The 19,407-nt window shown below is 50.7% G+C and overlaps 1 protein-coding gene across 4 annotated transcripts in view; it reads left to right on the top strand.

Annotated features, from left to right (window-relative positions):
• The window catches only part of FGF13 (fibroblast growth factor 13), a 465,748-nt gene that overhangs the window by 21,006 nt on the left and 425,335 nt on the right, over positions 1-19,407 (top strand). For 2 of the 4 annotated variants that reach the window (XM_045051000.1, XM_023249010.2), the window contains exon 2: positions 2,117-2,330. In XM_045051000.1, coding sequence (XP_044906935.1) covers positions 2,282-2,330 — 49 coding nt within the window. In that variant the 5' untranslated portion in view covers positions 2,117-2,281. Of the gene's footprint in view, positions 1-827; positions 976-1,310; positions 1,430-2,116; positions 2,331-19,407 lie in introns of those variants that run through there. The other 2 variants (XM_023249008.2, XM_045051002.1) reach the window with 2 other exon arrangements.

Below are 19,407 nucleotides of genomic sequence, written 5' to 3'. Positions count from 1 at the left end.
AGACCTGGAGTTCCTCCCAGCCCCAGGACTGAGGGCTGCAAATTGAGTTTCGAAGGTTGTCGACCTTTAGACCCAGGCTGGCTTGGGCCGCAGCCCACTCTCTTGGTCTTGAAAGCCACAGCAGGCTCTTGTAATTGAGTTACCGCTTGGGATTCAGTGGGACTAATCCATCTATATAATTTCTCTGCCTGGTTTAATGCCATTAACGAAACCGAATTAAGGAGCGGGTGGAGTTGGGTGGGACCAGGGGAAACGGATTCTCTGCGTGGGAGTCGCTGCCGAGTCTCCTCCGCCAGGCTGGAGCCTCTGGTCTGATTAATGGACGGCTCTGAGGACCGGGTCGTGTTAGCTGGGCCACCCACCCCAGCCCCCGAACCTCAGGGTATCCGCGCGCCTGGACAGGGGCCATGAGTGGGGGAGGGGGCCGAAAGGGTTTCCCAGCTCGCCCTAGGGCTCGGTCCAGACTCCGCCGTCTCTCCATCTCTTTCCTTGGGTCTTTCTCCCACCCCAATCGCCGCCTCTGGTGCAATTTCCGGGCAGTTTTCCCTTCTAGTTCAAATCTTCGGGGACCTTCCCCGCGTTTTGTCACCGGCGTGCCCCAGGCGACGTGCCACCCCACTCCTCCCTCTCCAGCACTCGCTCCCAGTTGCCACCTCACTCCGTTTGGTTGGGGCTGGCTCTCCTGGATGGTGGGCACTCTTTTGCGCCCAGTTTGCCAACCAGAGCGCTCAGCCCTAGGAGGAGGGGCCTGCGTGTGGGGGTGGAGGTGGGGGTGGGAGGTGGCAGCCGCCGCGGTCAGTTTCACTCTCTGCCCCAGTGACACCCAGATCCCAGCGCGCCCTTCTCCCAGCCGGGGAGAGCCCGGCTGCCTCAACTTGGGCGGCCGGCCGGAGGCGAGGAGTCGCCGACTTCCCTCCCGGACTGAGATTCCACCGCTCGGTGCGGGCACTTGCCGACAGCCGGAGTCCCCAAAGTGTAGGTGGCGACTAGCGCGGGCCCGGGGAGCAGAGGGGCTAACCGGGGCGGCGGGTGGGGCGGGGGGGCGCCGGGCTTCGATGTCCGCGGCCCCGGAGCGCGAGCCCGCTCCGGCGGCGCCCGCAGGCCCTGCCCGCCCGGGGCGGGGGGCCCGGGGACGCCCGGCCGCCACGCTCGCCCGCTCTCCGCCGGGCTCGCCGGGGTTTTGCCAACCGGCGGCTGACGTCGGCGCGCCCCTGCCGAGCTCTCCTTTTACTACAGCCGGCAGGCGGCTCCGTGCGGGCCCCGCCCTCGCCGGCCCCCGCCCCCCCGCGTGCCCACACCTTGCCGTTTATATAGAAGGCGCCGCGGGCTGGATTCGCGGCTCTCTGGGACCGGAGAGTTCTGGGGAAGGAGAGCGCGAGCGAGGGAGCGGGCGAGCTCCGAGGGGGTGTGGGTGGAAGGGAGAGAGCAGGTAAGGGCCATCGGTTCCCGCTCCTCCGCCCGCGAGCCGCTCGGGTCCCCCCTGGGGGCCAAAGAATAGCAACCTGCAGACGGACGGAACAGAAAGAAAGGGGCGACCCTCCCCTCTCGGTTCCCCGCGGGCGACGAGCTGCGCGGCTCTGCGGTGTAACAGGCTCACACGTTGCTCATCACATGTTCAAACATTTCCCTTTCGGGGAGGCTCGTTATTTTTAAGTGAATATTTTCGTCTTTGTTTTGATTGTTTTCAGCCTTCCTCGGGTCTTTATTTTGATGGAGTTGGCGGCCCGCAGCGGATCGGGAGGTGGGGGGGAGGGGGCGGGGGAGAGCAGCCCGCCGGCGCGCGGGCAGCCCACCCGGGCGATTCCCCGCGCGGCCCGCGCCGGCCCGGCGAGCGGCCCGCGCGGAGCCCGGGGAGGCCGGCGGCGGAGCCGGGAGTCCCGGCCGCACCTCCCGGCGGCCCCGGGGGTTGCGAGCGCGGCCCTGGGCGGGCGCGGCGGGCGCGGCGGGCGCGGGGCGCGGAGGGAGCGCCGCGCCGCTTTGTCTCTTCACTTCTGGAGCCAGGCGAGCGGCTCCTCCCGCGGCCGGCCGATCGGGCTCGCGGCGGCGGCGGCGGCGGCGGCGGCGGCGACGGCGGCTCCTCCTTCACCCCTCTCCTTTCCTTCCCACTCTCTCGTAGGCAGCGGCGGCGGCGGCAGCGGTGGGGGAAAAGCGGATCCCGCCCCGAGCCACACCGAGGGGAGGCTGCGGTCGCGACTTGCCGCCCTAAGCACTCTCCGAAGTCCGGCCCGCTCGGCGAGGACTTCCGTCTCCTGGGCGACCCTTGTCAAGCAAGCTGGGATCTATGAGTGGAAAGGTGACCAAGCCCAAAGAGGAGAAAGATGCTTCTAAGGGTAAGCCAGCCCGCCCGCCCGCCCGCTCGCTCCGCCGGCTTCCCTTCCCTTGGTTTCCCTCGCCCCTTCGCGTGCGCGCCGCCCTTCGGCGGCTCGCTGCCTCCCTGCCTCCGTGCCGGAGCCTAAGCTGCCCGTGACCTCTGCGACCCCGGGCGAGAAAGGGGGGCCGGGCCGCCGGGGGAGGGGGGCTGGGGTCGCACCACTTTCCCTCCTTCCTCGTGGAATTGTCGCCCCGCGAGTGCCTCCAGCCTCTTCCACTCCCCCTCTGGACGCACCGTGGTGGCGCTGCGGGCGGCCGGAGCTGCTGCAGCCCGGAGCGCCGGGAACAGCGCTGCCTGCTGCCGGCCGGCCGCCTATCCGTGCGAGTGCCTGTGTGTGCGTGTGCGCGAGTGTGCATTATGTGTGCTGCGCGGGTGCAACATGGTGACATACTCAGGAATCTCTCTCACTCTCACAGACCCAAGCTCCAATCCACCTCCAACCCCCTCTCCCCGCCCCCAATGCAAACAAAGAGCCTGGCCGAGACGCGAGACCCCTCCCCCCACGCTCCTTTCCCCCTCACACCCCCTACTCCCCAAGTCTCTACCCCCTCCCCAGAAGGCGGGAGCTTGCAACCTTCGACACGCCGCGTGCAAAAGTGAGCAATCCGGGTGCCCCGGCGCCGCCCGCGCTGCGCCTCGGCAGCGCAGCCTCGCCAAGCCCCGGGAGAACAAAGGCTGTTGTCCCCTCGCCACTAGTGCCCAGCGGGAGCGGGCCTCCGAGGGAGGGGAGGGTCCCCTCCCTCCGCTGTCTGGGGTTCAGCCACCTGGCCCGGGGCTCCCGGCCGCCGGTCCCCCGGAGTGTGCGTCTTGGCCTGGGGCCTCCCACCGGCGGGTTGGGGAGGCGCAGCAGAGAAGGGCTCACACTGGGGAGAACTCAGAAGGAAGGGGGGGGTGGTCTCCCCCGCCCGCCCCGACCCCCGCCAGCGTTAGCTGTTGCCTTGCTAAGGACCCGGCTTAGCTCAGGGACGTAAACTGGAGGTAGCATCCTTGGAGACCCGCGTGCAGGGAGAGGCGCAGAGAGGGGTGTGGTAAGAGCAGTTGGGAAAAGGCAGGTGCCTTGGACTCAAGTGTCCGGAATGGCTATAGAGGAGACACTGGAGCGGGTCGGACCGGCTCTGAGGGCCCCAGGCACGCTGAACCGCAGCGACCCACACCGAGTCCAGAGTCCACGCTGCGGAAGTGGGGCTGCAGCCAGGGAGCCCCACCTTTCGTTCACGGGGCCCTAATTCCTCCCTGCACCCTGGGGCCCCCTTCCCTCCCACTCCTGTCCCTATTCCTTTTTCTCATCTCCTCCTTCTCGCCTCTCCCCATCTCAGAGCTTGCTTTCCCGGGAGATTCTAGGGCAGCACCAGCCCTCCCCCGCTGAAAGTTGTCAAAGTCTTCAGCTCAGGGCCTTTATCCTTGTTTCTAAATGGAGTCGATCTCTTCCCACTAGGCGAAGCGTTGAAGAAAGGCCCGGAAGTTTGTAGGGAGTATAGATCCCGTTGTCCTAAGGGTCTGTGTTGCCACTGGCCTGGCTCAAGGCTAGAGTTCAGCCCCTTCGGACCCGCTGATAGCTGCTGGCTGTTGGAGGTGCGCAGATGAATTGAAACAGTCACTCAGAAAGTAGAACTCTTGAGTGTGCATTTCCAGAGCTTTCCTAATTGTGGTTTGTCTTAAACAGGCATTTGTACCTTTAAGAGAAAATGACTTCAGAGTTGTTAAAAGGTTTTGTTTTGCTATGAGGACCCAGGGAGGTAACCAGGACCCAGAGAGGTAACCACAATGGAAGAAGATTGTAGCACCACATTGATCTAGGGAAGTGATTTCCTTTCTGAAGCGGGGAGTATTTCAGGTTTGTTTCTGGAACTTTGGTTCCTGATTTCCAGCAGGTGGTTACCTCAGGTTTATTTCAGGTGACCTTTGGGAGGACCCTGAATCCAAATTCACTCGTGGAAAGTGGGTTGGTGGTTTCGGAATGTAATTTCCAATCGTCCAGAATGGAGTAACAGGTCTGGAAACATTAGGACAGGTTTTTGTAACTCCATGGTGAAAATTTTTACTAGGCGTATGTCATAACATTTTCTCATGTTGACTCACCACATTTGAAACCGAATACCTCTCTGCAGGAATTATGTAATTAGCGTTTGGAATTATGGTTGTAATTAGAAGAAATTAAAGTAATTTGATAAGGCAACTTTTAAGAAGGGAGTTACCTTTCCCTAGGAGATGGGAATCTTATGGCTGCTGAGAGCAGAAGTCCCATTTTTGCCTCCGTTGGTTGTTGAATTTAGAGCATTTTGAAAATAGCCAGTGCGTAATACTCGTTAGTATTTTCTCCTTTCAAGTATGTTAAAAGCCTTACCCTACCAGATTTTAAAGACTACTTTTTCTGTTAGAGACGAAACATACCAGCTCTATTTCTATTTTTAACCGAGAAAGTTTTCTGACCATATTCATAAAGAGGTTTGGTTATTTACAAATTTCCTACGTATGGGCCATTTTTGAATTTTTTTAAGTTTAGGAAACTCACGTGCACACCCTTTGCAACATGGCGAGATGTAGGATTGAACATGTAACAGATACTTTGAATATACACACATTTGATTTCGAACAACAGTGTGACAGATGATGGAATCAAGTCAGTCATTTGAATGAATTTCATAATCTGTTTTCAGAGCCTACTGTTCATTTAAATTCAGCCTCCCACCCCATCATTTGGGGTTCATGCCCACAGCCTATCGTAACTACATAGAAGATTATAGTAGATTATAGTGTTTCCAGAGTTTTGAAAGCATAGATAGTAGGTAATCAGTAAGTTATTTTGTGCTGCTGAATGAAATAGGGCTTTCAGAGCACATAAATTGCCAATTGTCTTTAAATGATGTTTTTTTCAACTCGTTGAGGTTAAGACCAGTCTCAGTGATGGGCCATGATCTTTTCCATAATCTTTTCCCTAACGTAGCCAGACAAGATAGTCTGTCCTCTTTTGTGGGTGGTGGGGGGGGGGGGGAATCTCGGTTCTGTTTGAAACTGTTAAAATGGCCCCTTGTGTAGCATATCACCTTTCCCGCATTTATTTCGGCTTTGCATGAAGTTTTACGTTGGCAGATGTGTATATAGCTAGTAGCACTCAGCTTCTGAACAGGAGGACCTGTTTCCATTTCAGGGAAGAAGAAAGCATAACATTTGTTTGTGGAAGTGGATATTCACTTAGCTTTGACTCACCCTTCTCTACCCTGTCGCATAAAATCTTTTCGGCAGTTCTCTGTTGGAAAAGCACTCGGTCGAGGCTGTGTCTGGTTTATTGCAACTGTGTTCTGTGGCATTCAGAAAACATGTAGCCTCCTGCTACAGATAACACCAAATCATCCCTGGGCTGAGTAAAAGTGCTAGCCAACTCTTGATTTCCAAAGTGCCATTTGGCTTGCAATTACCTGCCGGGAGTTGGGTGTGTTTTTTGAACCACCTTTCCCCCCTTGTGCTTATGGAGAGCCATCTCAGCCAGGCAAGTTTCAAGGCCACGGGACGTGGGCTGTGGATTCTCTTGGTGAGATGGTCTGGCGTCAGGCTGGTGATGGAGGACAATTCCACACATAGTCCAAGAAGCCACTTGCACAGCTGTTGCTATAATGGATTGTGGTGCCAGCGTGCATTTACAGGCACGGCTTTATTTTCTCCTCCCTTCCTGGCCCTTTCCAATAGCGTCTCTAACCATTCCTAAGGACAGGGCATTGTGGTCAGGCAGCCAGCATGTCAAGTATTGAACCCCGAATGCCATTCCAAAAGATCATCTTGGTCTTGGTGGATTACTGTAATCACTTCTGTCAAGTGTCTTTCTCGGATGTGGGCCCAGCGAAGCAGGTGTTTAGAGGTATCTTACCCACAAGAAATCATGACGTTGGTGACCTCTTATTGAAAAACGAACAACCATAATCTACCTCTTGCTTGTGTAGGGACCTGTTTTTTCACCTTGTGAATAAAATCATCACGGACCAGTGGTTTTATGGAGTGTCATAAACGCCATGTTTTCTTCTATGCCGAAAGTGATCACCGCCTCGGTGAGGGTGTGTGGCCAGGGAGATCTCGAATCAGGAATGTCCGTCTCTTCTTGGGGATAGGTGCAGAAGACACATCACGCTCCCCAGTGCTCTTCCTTAGCAGCTTCAAGTTGGGACATGGTCTCTTTGCAGCTGTGCTGCTTCATGTTCAAATCAACTCCTCATTCTGGGAATTACAATCAACACGGAACGACCGGAATGTGTTGGAGCTCCTCAAATATATCCAATAAAAAGGCTTTCTAGTGTCTGCTTCGTTATGGCTTATATTTTTGGAGTTGAGAAATTTGAAAGGAATAGAAAATAATTGCCACGATTAAACAATTCAGGGAGAGAAAAAAAAAACCATGAGTTAAAAATACTTCGGGTGGAGGGCATCCCCCACATCTCTTACCTTGCCAAACCTAACACGCTCTTTGAAACGTAAAGATTCGGCAAATACTGTGGTTTTAGTATTTAGTAGAGGAGACAGACGTCTGCATAAATCATTGTCGACAATCACCAATTTCTGTTTGCCTCTCCAGAAGACACATTAGCCCCAGGATTTCTCAGCACAGGCTGAGGAGTGGATTTCACGTTTGTTGTACTGAGTAACATGATTCATCTTAGTCCGAGCCAACTTCTCACGTAGCTTATCTGTTTGCGATATACTGGTTCTACAAACGCACTTGAATCGGATTTCTGACATCTTTTTAATGCGGCATTCTTGTCACTTTGGTGAATGCCATATCTTGATGGAACATTCATCAGGGATGTGGATTTCTGGGTAAATGCGTTAATTTCCTGCAGAAGGTGAAATAGTATATAGCAATCATTATGACCGCCTCTCCGGCCTGCGGGTCTAATTTCGCCTTGAGTTGGCAGGTTGTTTATTTTTTCTCTAAAGCAGTGTTTTCCAGGGTATTAACTCTGAACATGGGAGCTTCCTATTAGACAGGAGAGAAGTTCTTGATTCTCAGGGTATGATGGAAATGGGGACTATTCTATTAAGGACCTGGGTTTGTAACAGACATGAAGCCCCAATTATGATGACCGTGTGTTGGGATTACTGGAGGTAAAGGCAGTCCCCACGCCCTACTCGTGCCTCTGCCCTTTGAAATTGCTTTTAGTATTGATTTTCAAATGGAAATGGTATTCGTGCCACTGGCTAATGACCTCCATAGGCAAAGGGCAGAGGGTAGTAGGTGTCCCTGATTCTTTTAAACTCTGGCAGCACCCCCGGCTTCTGTTGGTGGAAGGTTTGGGTTGATATCCTAGGAGGTGCAGTTGGGCTGGAATGAGTCCGGTTGCTTGCCTGGCCCGCCTGCCCTCACCCTTCCGCACAGACCTCAGATTTGGTTTGCACAGTCCCTCTTTGGCCTAAAGGAATTCTCAGCATGTGTGTTCTTTCTGGATCCTGTCAGGAGGGCCGAGGAAGAAAGGAAAAAAAAAAAAAAAAACTTCCGATGAAAGGCAGGCCTGGTCAGAGGCCAAACTGGAAAAGAGTTAATTTAAAAAAAAAAAAAATTATGAACTCAATTTCCTTTTGTGTAATTGAAGATTATACACAGTACCATACACAGATCTTAAGTGTGCGTCTTGATTAACTTTGACAAATGTTTACACCCATGTAATGAGCATCAAAATCAAAATCTGGAAGGTTTTCAGCACCCCAGAGGGTTCTCGTGTGTTCTTTTCTCGTCATTCCCTCTTCAGAGGCAACTTCTCTTTTGATTTCTGTCACCCTGTTTTAGTTTTGCCTGTTATCGAATTTCATATAAATGGAATCAAGCAGTATGCAGTCTTTGTTTCTGCCACCTAGTCACCTCTCCTTTCAGGACCCACTTAACACCCTTTCTCTGGTTTCTTGGGAGCCCCCCCTCCCCCGCCCCCCACCAGGGCACTCAACAGGGTCTTGGACTTGGCAGGCCCATGAGGAGTACTTGTGGAATGATCTTGGCCAGATGAGGATTTCCTTTAAGCAGGGGTGGGTTTGATTCAGCATTTAATAGCAGTGCCAGCACTGATCACAGTTACGATTATAGTAGCTTCTAAATTATCGAGTGCTTATTTAGTAGCCATGTATTATTTTTACGTATGTCCCATTTAATCCTCACGACAGCCAAACAAAGTAGTGATTAGTGTTTGCGGACTCAGAGATGAGAAAGTGAAGCTTACAGATCGAACATAGCGTGACGAGGTCACGTAGGTCGTGGGTGGGACCTGACACAGTGATTGGCGTTGTAGTGATTAGTGAATGATGGTGCAATGCAGGTACCAAAACTCTTTGGTACTGTGCTATGTTCATTTCCAGTTTATTGTCAGATCAGAAAGCTGTGTGTTAGAGAAAGGCTCTGTCTCTGTCTCACTGTGGCTTAATCCGATAGATGCCTGGGGATACTTACATCTTCATTAAGGATTGCCAGAGGCAGAGCTTAAGGAATTATCGTCTCTGGTTGACTTTCAGACACCTTGGTGGGTTGGAGACATAATTTTGGTTAGGGTCTTAACAGTTTTTCTAAGCACGAAGGGATTTGACGCGAAATCTCCTGCATTCTTCGTAACAGTCTATCCAGGATAGATATATGCCCTATAATCACTCCCATTTGACAGAAGAGAAAACTGAGCCTCAGAGACTGAGGCCAGCCTGAGGTCACTTAGCTAGCAAGACGGTAGAGGGTTTGAGCCAGGTCTGACCGACTTCAAATCCACCTCTTAAACCCTGTGTCATAGCGCTCCCTAGGCATCACAGGTGATTCTTTTCTAATCACAGGTTTGCACAGAGACAAAATGACTTCCTGTTGGCCAGGGTGGACATGATGAGGAAGAGTGTGCCTATACATGCACGCATGATTGCTCCAGGGCTGTGGTTTTTGTGCAGCTCCATGAATCGCTGAACATCTGCTGAGTGACTTTTCCCTACCGGGCACTGTGCTGAGCCCTGGGTGCACAGAGATGAGAGAAACCCCGCCCTGCCTTGGGGTTGCCCTTCATTCTCTTTGGCCTTGGACATCCTGCCTTTTTACTTTTCATTGTGTGTCTTCCTTCAGTTGGTCCTGACTGCGAGTTTTCAGACTTAAGCAGCCGTCAGTTTGAAAATAATGGTGCTTTGCTCCAGAGCTGCGTCTGGGAACTTGCTTCACCTGTGTTCTAAAGATTACACTTCCTCTGAATTCGCTGCTGGGTAAAACTCGCAATTGTTTATTTTTTTCCCCCTGTTACAAGGCATCCGCTTTCAGTCTGTCTCTTGTCAGAATCCTGTCTCAGTTCCTTCTCTTTCTCACCCCTACCCTATTCCCTCTCCCTCCCTCCCTCTCCTCTTTTCTCCCCCCTCCTTTTCTTGTCAACAGATGTCAGTGGTTTCATTAACTGAATGAGGTTCCTTAGGGGATGCTGGGCGCATTGGAGGATTCTCATTTCTGGATTTTCTCCCTTGATAGCTATATTGACTTGAGTGAAGAAATCCACCCCTTCAAAGGGTAGCTCCGTGGAAGAGGCTTTTCACTACTTATTATGTAACTCATTTTAAATGGAAAAAATACCAAAAAAGTGTGAGCTTTACTTTTTATACTATTTATGCTGCCTTTAGTTAGATAATATTTCCAAAAATATATCTCGTTAATGGAGACACACGCCTTGAACGAGCATATTAATTATAGTTCTCAAAGTTCGGAAGCATGTGGTTGCTGTTCTGCGGAACCCGTGTTTAACAGCTGTAATTAACGGCGAGGGGTGTATTGCGTGGTTATAGGTAAGTTGAATAACAAACGTGAAACCCGCTTCTCAAAAATCCGTCCGAATTGTGGAGGTAGCATTTCTACTGCTCTTGAACGGGGGGGGGGGGGGGGGGGGGGGGGGGGTGAGTAAACAGATCGAGTTCCTAAAATATTTAGCTTGCTGTTAAAAGTAGAAGTAAACAACCCAAAGCAGGCAGGCTGAGCGCAGTTCTTGAATATGCCTATAGATATTTTCAGAATCTCCTTTCAAGCATGACTTTGAAAGTATTGTGAATTGACCTGCTTATTTTGCCTTTGCCTTTGATTCTCTGTGTGTGTGCCTGCCTGTCCCCTGGCGGGGTGGGGGTGGGGGTTGAACGTTAAGATTTCCAAGAGCTCTTGGATTTGCGCGTGGTTTCCCGAGCGCAGGGAACGATGTGAGAGCCGTTCTGCTGGAGGCAGGGCCGGACGCTCCTCGATGCGGTCGGTCCGGGGAGTATTTGTTTTGCGACTAGCTGGGGGGGGGGGGAGCCCGGACCGTAGCCCTGATCGTTCTGGTTACCCGCGTCCCTCGGTCGCCGCGGACCTGGCCGGCGGCTTTATTACAGACCTCAGTGTGCTCATTAGCCTCGTGATGTGGCGGCTGCCTAAAAAAGAAACACGGAAAAGTTGTGTCACCGAAGGTGAAACTTGGCGAGGCGCTGCTCGGGCGCCGGGCATGACGAAGCTCCTTCCAGGCGGCGGCGGCCGGCCGTGCCCCCCGGCCCGGGTGCCCGCGGCCCGGCCGGCTGGCGTCGGGACGCCGCGGAGCGAGCCGCGGCCGGGGCAGGGCTCCGGCTCCCGGGGCCGCGGCGGCGCGGGCGGCTGCAGGCGGGGGAAGGGCTCGGCCTCGCGTCCTGGCGGCGGCGGCGGGCGCGCTGCAGCCGGTGGGAGGCGGCCTTAAGATGGTGGCGGCCGGGCGGGGCCCGGGGAAGCGGGGCCGCGGGTCCCCCTCCGGCCGTCAGTCAGGGCCGTCCTCGCCCTCGCCGCGCCCGACCCACCGGCCGGACGCCCCGCGGGCGGACGCGGAAGGCAGATCCCAATCAAAGCCTTGAAGTCGGGGGCTCGGCCAACGCGAGAGCTTTGCTTTCTCCGGCTGATGGTCAATGCTAATTCGGTTTTAGCTGCTCAGAAACCCAGGATGCGTCTTGAGCAGTACATTCGTTCGGGGCCCGATTTGAATTCATTTGTGTGCTTTTGCCTTGCCTATGTTTCATCGCACCGATTTTTTTTTTTCCTCCGGATTACAAGAGAATGCACGTTTGCGGGGGACAGTTTGGAAAATCTTAGGGGCATAGATCAGAAAATCTCATCCAAGGGTTCCTCCTCCTAGGTTAGGCTTCTGAGACTTTCCTTCCAGTCTTTTTTCTCTGAATTGTAGCATGCATGCATATACGTGGGTAATTCTCCTTCAGTATGTGTGGGATCATGCAGTATATACTATATAACCTGCTCTTTTCTCTCAACGACATATTAGAATGTTTTTCTGTGTTGTTCAATAATCGTCCACACCGTCTCTTTTAGTGTGTGCACTCTGGGTGTGGACTTGGGGGTGATGAAGGAGAGAAGGTGATTTTGTGCCCTGTGCGAGTGAACAGCCATTCTGCACCACCCAGAGAGCCATCTCCCTGGGCTCCACAAACCTTGCTGGTATTTCACAAATGTGCATATATGAATGTGCATGTGTAAAGATACACATATGCATGTGTACATCTGTAAATATAAAATGAAATGCATGTAGACAAACAGGCATATGTCTAAATAAACAGACACGCAGTATACTTAGAATAAATCCTGGAAGGATAGACACCAAAAGGAATCTCTGGGTGGTTGGCTTATAGAATACTTATAGTTTATTTTTATTTGTACTTTGTCTCTACAGTGAACATATGTGATGATACTAATCATATAATAAAAATAATATAAGCAACTTATTGCTCATATTCTTGTCTTCAAGCTGCCTTTTCTGCCCCAGCTCCTACCGTTGCTTGCTCTACCTATTATTTCTTCGTGTTATGATTCTTCACGTCCAAGCTTACGCCACAGCCTCCAGGAAGCCTCTCTTCCGCCCTCCCCGCAGGAACTGCTCACTCCCTGCTCTGGGCTTCTGGCAGTATTCTGTTCATGGGCTATTTTGGATAAATCTCATGATGAACTTTTCACCTGCTTGTGTTATAGCTCCCCAACTAGATTGTAACCTCCTCAAGGGCCCTTTTCCCAAAACACTGGCTCAGTAAATGTGTTACTTAACCTCAGTGGTCAGCATAGCTTCCTAGGTTTCTTTAAATGTTCCTTTACTTTGAAACTCCAAACCATACCAAAAGCCCTTAGAATGGCAGCATCACTCCATCTGGATTCAATATTGCTAGTTTAATTTGGGACATAATTTCTACTTTACAGCAGGCCATCTTCCATGTAAAAGTGGCTACACGGTTAAAAGCATGGATTTCAGAGATCTGGGTTCACATGTGAGTTCCTGTACTTATTCACCGTGTGATCTTGGGCAAATAGTCTTTGTAAGCCTCTTGAAAACGGGAGACAGTTACATTTTTCTCACATGCCCTATTTTATTTTTTTGTTCAAAAATTTTTAACTTTATTTATTTATTTATTTATTTATTTATTTATTGTGAGAAGTGGGGTGGGGGGAGGGGCGGAGAGAGAATCCCAAGCAGGCTCTACACTGTCGGCTCGGAGCCTTGACGTGGGGCTCGAACTCACGAACCATGAGATCATGACCAAGAGTAGGACGCTTGACTGACTGAGCCCGCCGGGCACTCCTCACATGCCTCTTTTAAAGATGGAATGAGATGTGTGGAAGACATCAAAGACAGTGCCAGCTACATAGAGTTTGGTCGATGGGGATATTGATCCTACACGATGAAGATAGTAGCGATTTTCACATTGATTATTCGAGTTCAAGGGTTGTTATTAGCAGGCTTGTTGGCCGTAGAAACAAATCTACAGATTCACACATTTGACAGTCACTCTCCAGTTTAATGGATTTTAGTTACACTAATTCATGTGTTAATATTTATTGGACTTCCTGTGTTATGCCATAGACACTGTGGATACAGTGGGGAGCTGAATAGATGACGGTCTGTGCCTTCGGGGAGCTGACATTTTGCAAGTTTGCTCTGAAGAAACCGAGCTATCCTTGTACCAAGTGCCCTGCTCCGTGTCGGTCCTATGTCAAACAGTGAAGGACCTGGTGCCTGTCGTGGCCACCGGGGCCCCCGGGCAGGCCAGACTGCCAAGGGGGTAGCCTGCAGGGGGTCAGACACACGTTACTCATCTTCAGTCCAGGGACCGCTAGAGGAGAGCTTCCAGAACCTGCCTGGGCATCGGCCTCCCTTCCTGTCACCTACGTCCCCCACCGTGAGAATGTGATTCAGGAGAAGCTTAGGAACCTGTAGTTTTCAATAAATCTCCTCAGCTGAGTCTCAGGCACAGCCAGTTTAGGGGTTTCTCAAGCTTGCCCGAAGAATCACCTGTAGGGTTTGCTAGCAAAAAACAGGCTGCCTCCTTCCTCCTGATCTGCTAAATCAGAACCTTAGGAAGAGAGCTGGATAATCTAAATTGTAAACAAGTGTCTAGGACCCCTGGGAATTCGGTGGTGTAAATGCGCACTTGTTGGCCATTGGGGTCCATAGCTTTCAACTCCTCAAAGGGCTCAGTATCTCCAGAACTTTCAAGTGAGTTGGAGCCCTAAGGTCTCAGCCCATCATTGTTCATGAACTGTGTGATGGGGTCGTCCGTTTCCTCCTGGGTTGAATCAAATAACCTCTCACTTCCCCACAGCCCTACTCACCTTGCGCATGCAAACGTTCCGTTTGAGAGCCTCCTTCTTTTTGTTCCGGGCTTCTCTCTCTTACTGGCAGTATCCATTCTTTTCCTCACTGCCTCCTTTGCAGGAGAAACTAAGGAAGGAAGAGAATTTCACAGCCCGGACCCTTCCAGAGAGGGCAGGGCTGGGAGGGAACTTTGGGGGTGCTATTAGAATGGCAGAAGTGAATACTCAAATATTTTGACCGTTCTGGTGGCTTGAACCTCAGTGGATCTTCATGTGGTGGGCTCAAGGGGGTGAGAATAGGGCTTCTCAGATATCCGTTTGCCAGTCCAGAGCAGATGGGCAAGAGAGCTCCCCTTCTTGGATGCCCCTTTCCCGTCTATATCTGGCAAGAGGTGGGAGTGTGAGGGAGGAGTGTGAGGGTTGAGTCAGGGCTAGGTCCAAGCAGTGTCCCTGTAATTGGTTTATGACCAATCAAGTGCATTGACCTACCACTGTTAGTTACTTTGAGTTATAAATGGTTTTTATTGCCCCTGCTGGAATTGGGGGTTCGGGCTGTATAGAATGACCTGGTTTGTATCACAGGAGCCTTTGGGACTTTGACAGATTTCACCATTTCAGAAACACGCGGCTTTCTCCCTCCACCCCACTGGCCATAAAAGCAGCCTTTGAATTTACAGAACAAAGAGCATGTCTTTAAAGGGCAGCATGCCCTAAAAGGGAGGAAAGGAAGTAAGAGAGCCCTTCCTCTTTTCTGAGGCCATTGTCTCCAGACGAGCCACAAAACTGAATCCCTGGGAAAATCTTGTATTGATTCTCAGTGCACCGGAGATCTCCCTAGGATCTGAAATTCCTGACAGAAGATAATGAACTTGTTCCCCTGCTTGGAGCCCGAGGCTGAGTTGCTTCGTTTCCTTGGCTGGAGGAGATAAGAGTAGTTGCCTTACCAACCAAGAGTGAGATTTTCGCCAGGGCGCGGGGCTCCTGACCATACGGTATATAGGTGATTCTCCGTTCATGGAAGCTGTACATACGCAGATTGGACCCAGATGGCGAATGGGAGGTAGTTACAGTATCGAAGGAGCCCCTGTCTTATGAAAAGTTTTTCTTCTCATAGCACCATCTCCGGCGTATCTGAATGTTTCTTTGGGGATCAAGGATTACTTGATTCAAAATAAAGAAAGAAAAGCTAAGCCTGGAGGCCTCTCGTTGAAGCATTTGGGTCTCCCACAGTTCTAAGTTATTGTCCAGAGTGGCCGTTTTTGCTTCCCCGGTTGTTTTTGAAAAATTTTATTTCTCTTTATTTCTTTTTTACTGTGGTAGGAGAGCCAACATAAAATTTACCATTTTAATGATTTTTTTATTTTTTATTTTTTTTGGGGGGGGGGAGTGCAAGTGAGCAAGGAGCAGAGAGAGAGAGAGGGGGGAGAGGGGGAATCCCATGCAGCCTCCGCACTGACAGTGCTTGAGTTAACCCGAGGCGGGGCTCGGACTCACCAACCGTGAGATTATGACCAGAGCCAAAGTCAGATGCTTGAGGGACTGAGCCACCCAGGCGCCCCAGTGATCTTTAAGTGCGGTTCCAGTGCGGCGTTATGTTCTCCAGCCTTCACTACCATTGCTTCACAGGTTCTTAATCAGGGATTATAGTGGCTGGAAGGCACCATAAAAGCCATGTGATCCAACTTTCCCATTGCAGAGAAGAGGGAATCAGGCTCACAGAGAGGCGGGGCCCAGGCCCAGGGTCATAGAGCAGGTTACTGGCAAGGTCGTAGCTTGGTGCATTTCCTCGTAACCACACCGATAGGCCCGGGCAGGTGGCCTCCTTTACCCGACTGATAGCAGAATCAAGGATTGGCATACATAATTTAGGATGCTTGCTGACTTTTTTAAAATCAAGTAAGCAATCAGTTGTTATGATTTAGAGCCAGAAGGCCCTTCAGACGCCCATCTAGTCCAGATTCCTAATTTAAAATATTGGCTCTATTTGCTATTTCTAAATCCAAATTGAACTACAAAAAAGATGCTAACATTCTAATTTTTAAAATCTGGGCAAATGCTCTCCTCTGAATTCTCTCTTCCAACGACTCCATGGCATCCATGGTTGAAACCAGGTCCTTTGTGGGTGGCTGTTATTAATAAGCTTTCCTTGGGATGTTTACAGTAACTACTGTGACCTAAATAAGATTGCTTGTATTGTTTTTCCCCCACGAAGGCAAGAACATTTTTAAAAAGCATGTTGATCTCCTCTCATTGGACTTACCGTGACCAAAAGAACTGAGGCATTGCATTTTTTTTTTTTTGTATTTATGCGTTAAATGAAGAAACTTGCATTGGAAGGAATAGAGTATTTCTATACAAGTTAAACATTTGGGGCCTTTGTATACTGTAACCACTTTTTCTTAGAGTAGAGGTTCAGGACACTCTTCCAAGTATCATTATAGCATGTTCCTTTTTTAGTATTTTATTTCCAGTTGTGGTGAAATACACATAACGTAGAATTTACCATCTTGACAACCATTTTAAAGCCTAAGGTTCAGCGCTGTTAAGTATATTGACATTGTTGTGCAGCCTGTATCTGGAACTTTCTCATCTCACAAAACTGAAACTCTGTACTCATTAAACAACACCCCCACCCCCAACCCTTCCCCCTGCCCCTGGCAGCTGGGGCTTTCTGGTTCTAAGCCCCCTAAGCAGCTCTACTTTCTGGTTCTAAGAGTTTGACTAGATACCTCATATTAGTGGAGTCATACAGAGTTTGTCTTTTTGTGGCTGGCTTGTTTCACTTGACATAATGTCCTCAAGGTTCATCCATGTGGTAGTGTGTGTGCGTCAGAATTTCCTTCCTTTTAAAAGGCTGGATGTTTCAATGCATTTGTATTAGGGCTCTCCAGAGAAACCGAACCTACCTGTCTACATCTATATATGTGCTTATACACATGTAGATAGATAGATAGATAGATAAAGATATATATGAGCATTTTTTAAAGTTTTTTTTTAACGTTTATTTATTGTTGAGAGATGGAGAGACACAGAGCATTAGCAGGGAAGGGGTAGAGAGAGGGGGAGACACAGAATCCGAAGCAGGCTCCGGGCTCTGAGCTGTCGGCACAGAGCCCGACGCGGAGCTCGAACTCACAAACTGCAAGATCGTGACCTGAGCCGCAGTCGGTCGCTCAACCAACTGAACCACCCAGGGGCCCCATATAAGAGAGTATTTATGACAGGAATTGGCTCACGTGGTTATTGAGGCTGAGAAGTCCCAAGCTAGAGAACTGGGAAAGCCGGGGTCATAACTCAGTCCAGGTATGAAGGTGTGGGACCCAGGGGGAAGCCAATGGCGTAACTCCCAGTCTAAGGCCGAAGGCCCGAGGGAGGGGGCTGGCGGGAGTCCCAGAGTTGAAAGGCCTAAGAACTTGGAGCTCCAATATCTTGAGGGCAGGAGAGAGGTCAGGCATCCCAGCTCGAGAGGAGATAGGGAGAAATTGCCCTCCCCATACCTTTTTGTTCTAGCGGGAGCTCTCAACGCAGTGGATGATGCCTGCCCACGTTAGCGAGGGCCGTCTTCTTTGCTTGGTCTATTGACTCAAATGGTAATATCCTCCAGAAAACACCATCACAGGCACACCCAGAAATAATGTTTTGCCAGCTCACTGGGCATCCCTTAGCCCGGTCAGGATGATGCACAAAAGTAACCGTCACATATGTGTATACCACGTTTTCTTTATCCACTCAGCTATTAATGGGCATTGGGGTTGTTTGCAGCTTTTGGTTTTGTGAACAGTGCTGCTGTGAACGTGAGTGTTGATTCTTTTATTTTTTTAGTTGATGGGTGAAGTTGTCTTGACATATTCAGTTTGGGGGGCGCCTGGGTGGCTCAGTCGGTTGAGCGTCCGACTTCAGCTCAGGTCACGATCTCATGATTTGTGGGTTCAAGCCCCGCGTCGGGCTCCGTGCTGACAGCTCAGAGCCTGGAGCCTGCTTCGGATCCTGTGTCTCCCTCTCTTTCTGCCCCTCCTCTGCTCACGTTATCTCTCTCTCTCTCTCTCTCTCTCAAGAATAAATCAACATTAAAAAAATTTTAAAAATTTAATATACTCAGTTTGTCTCTTCAGTCTTTAGTCCTAGGTCATCAAGGTAACATGGTGAGTATAGAGAAGGAAGAGCCCAAACCCTCAGGGACGCAGAGAATTGAGGTCTTAATACAATGATGTGCAGGTTTGAGAACCATGAGAAGAGTGAATAGGGCTTTTCTTGGTCCTCTTAGGTCTATTTATTGTTTATGGTGTTTTCTTGCACAGTGATTTTTTTTGTAGAAATAATTTAGTTCCTCTGTGATAGCCTCCAGACCCTTCATCCCTGCATTTGGAGTGGATCGTGTCTTCCTGCGCCCTTTGCAATTTGTTTCCATTTCCCTTTTGCTTTGTATGTCTCTCCCACTATACTGTAAACTTCCTGATGCTATCATTTGTCTCCGGATTCCCCGTCCCTGGGACAGAGCCTGGCCTGCAAAGCAAATGCAATAAATGCTGGTTTGAATAGAAATTTGACTCATTCTGTCATTTGGAAAAGTTTAACTTCCTAGTTGGTCTTGGAACAATTTGACATTTTTATTTGTTTTCTCTGCTTCTTTTATGTGTGAGACATGGCTTATGTTCAGGAGCACAAATTAGGTTTAAATATACGGCAATTAAGTTCTTTTCTCAATCCTTTTTGGGGAATGGGAGAGACACTTGCTGAGTACTTGGCATCAGATAGGGGAAATAGCCAAGCCCGGACTTTAGTTTTGATTTGTGTAGGCCCCTCTGATCACCATCGCTGTGCATTCTCCCTCCTCCCAGCCACCTCTGAAGACGGTGTGCGCAGGTGTGGTGTGAACCTTTGTGTTGTGCAGCCAGTGCTGTGAGCGCTGTATTTGTATCAGGGCACGCATTTCCCACGACACCTATTGGCTCCTAAGCCGTGGTTTTCATGCCCCCGCCCCCCACCTTCTGAACGCTTCCTAGCTTCCTAACATCTTTATACATTTCCAGAAATAGAAATCTCCCAAAGCGGACTCCGCTTTCTTACAAAGCCCCTCGCGGTGTTTAATATGTTCTGTTTCCCGTCGGCGGGCAGAGAGTGTGCAGACGCGTTTACCTCAGGTGATAGGCAACGCTTTAGAAACACACGCCTGGGAACCTGGACACCGTTCATTCAAAGAGCACGAGCCATATGGCAGGCTCGGTGCCAGGCACCCGAGAAACCGATGAGGAAGGGAATCCCTGTTCGGCTCGCGCGGGGCTGATGGCAGGAGAAATAGACAAGGCAGCAGTACCCGGAGCGGGTCGATGGAGAGTTCGGGGAGCTCGCGGGAAAGGGAACTCACCTCGTTCGGCTGGGAGCCGCGGTGGGAACCTTAACCCAGCACCCGAAGATGGGTAAGGGTTTGCCAGTTGATGAGAAGGTGGAAATGTGTCCCAGACGGTGGGAGCGG

The sequence above is a fragment of the Felis catus genome, chromosome X (assembly GCF_018350175.1).
Source record: "Felis catus isolate Fca126 chromosome X, F.catus_Fca126_mat1.0, whole genome shotgun sequence".
Lineage (NCBI taxonomy): Eukaryota > Metazoa > Chordata > Mammalia > Carnivora > Felidae > Felis > Felis catus.
This window is presented reverse-complemented; position numbering and strand designations above follow the sequence as displayed.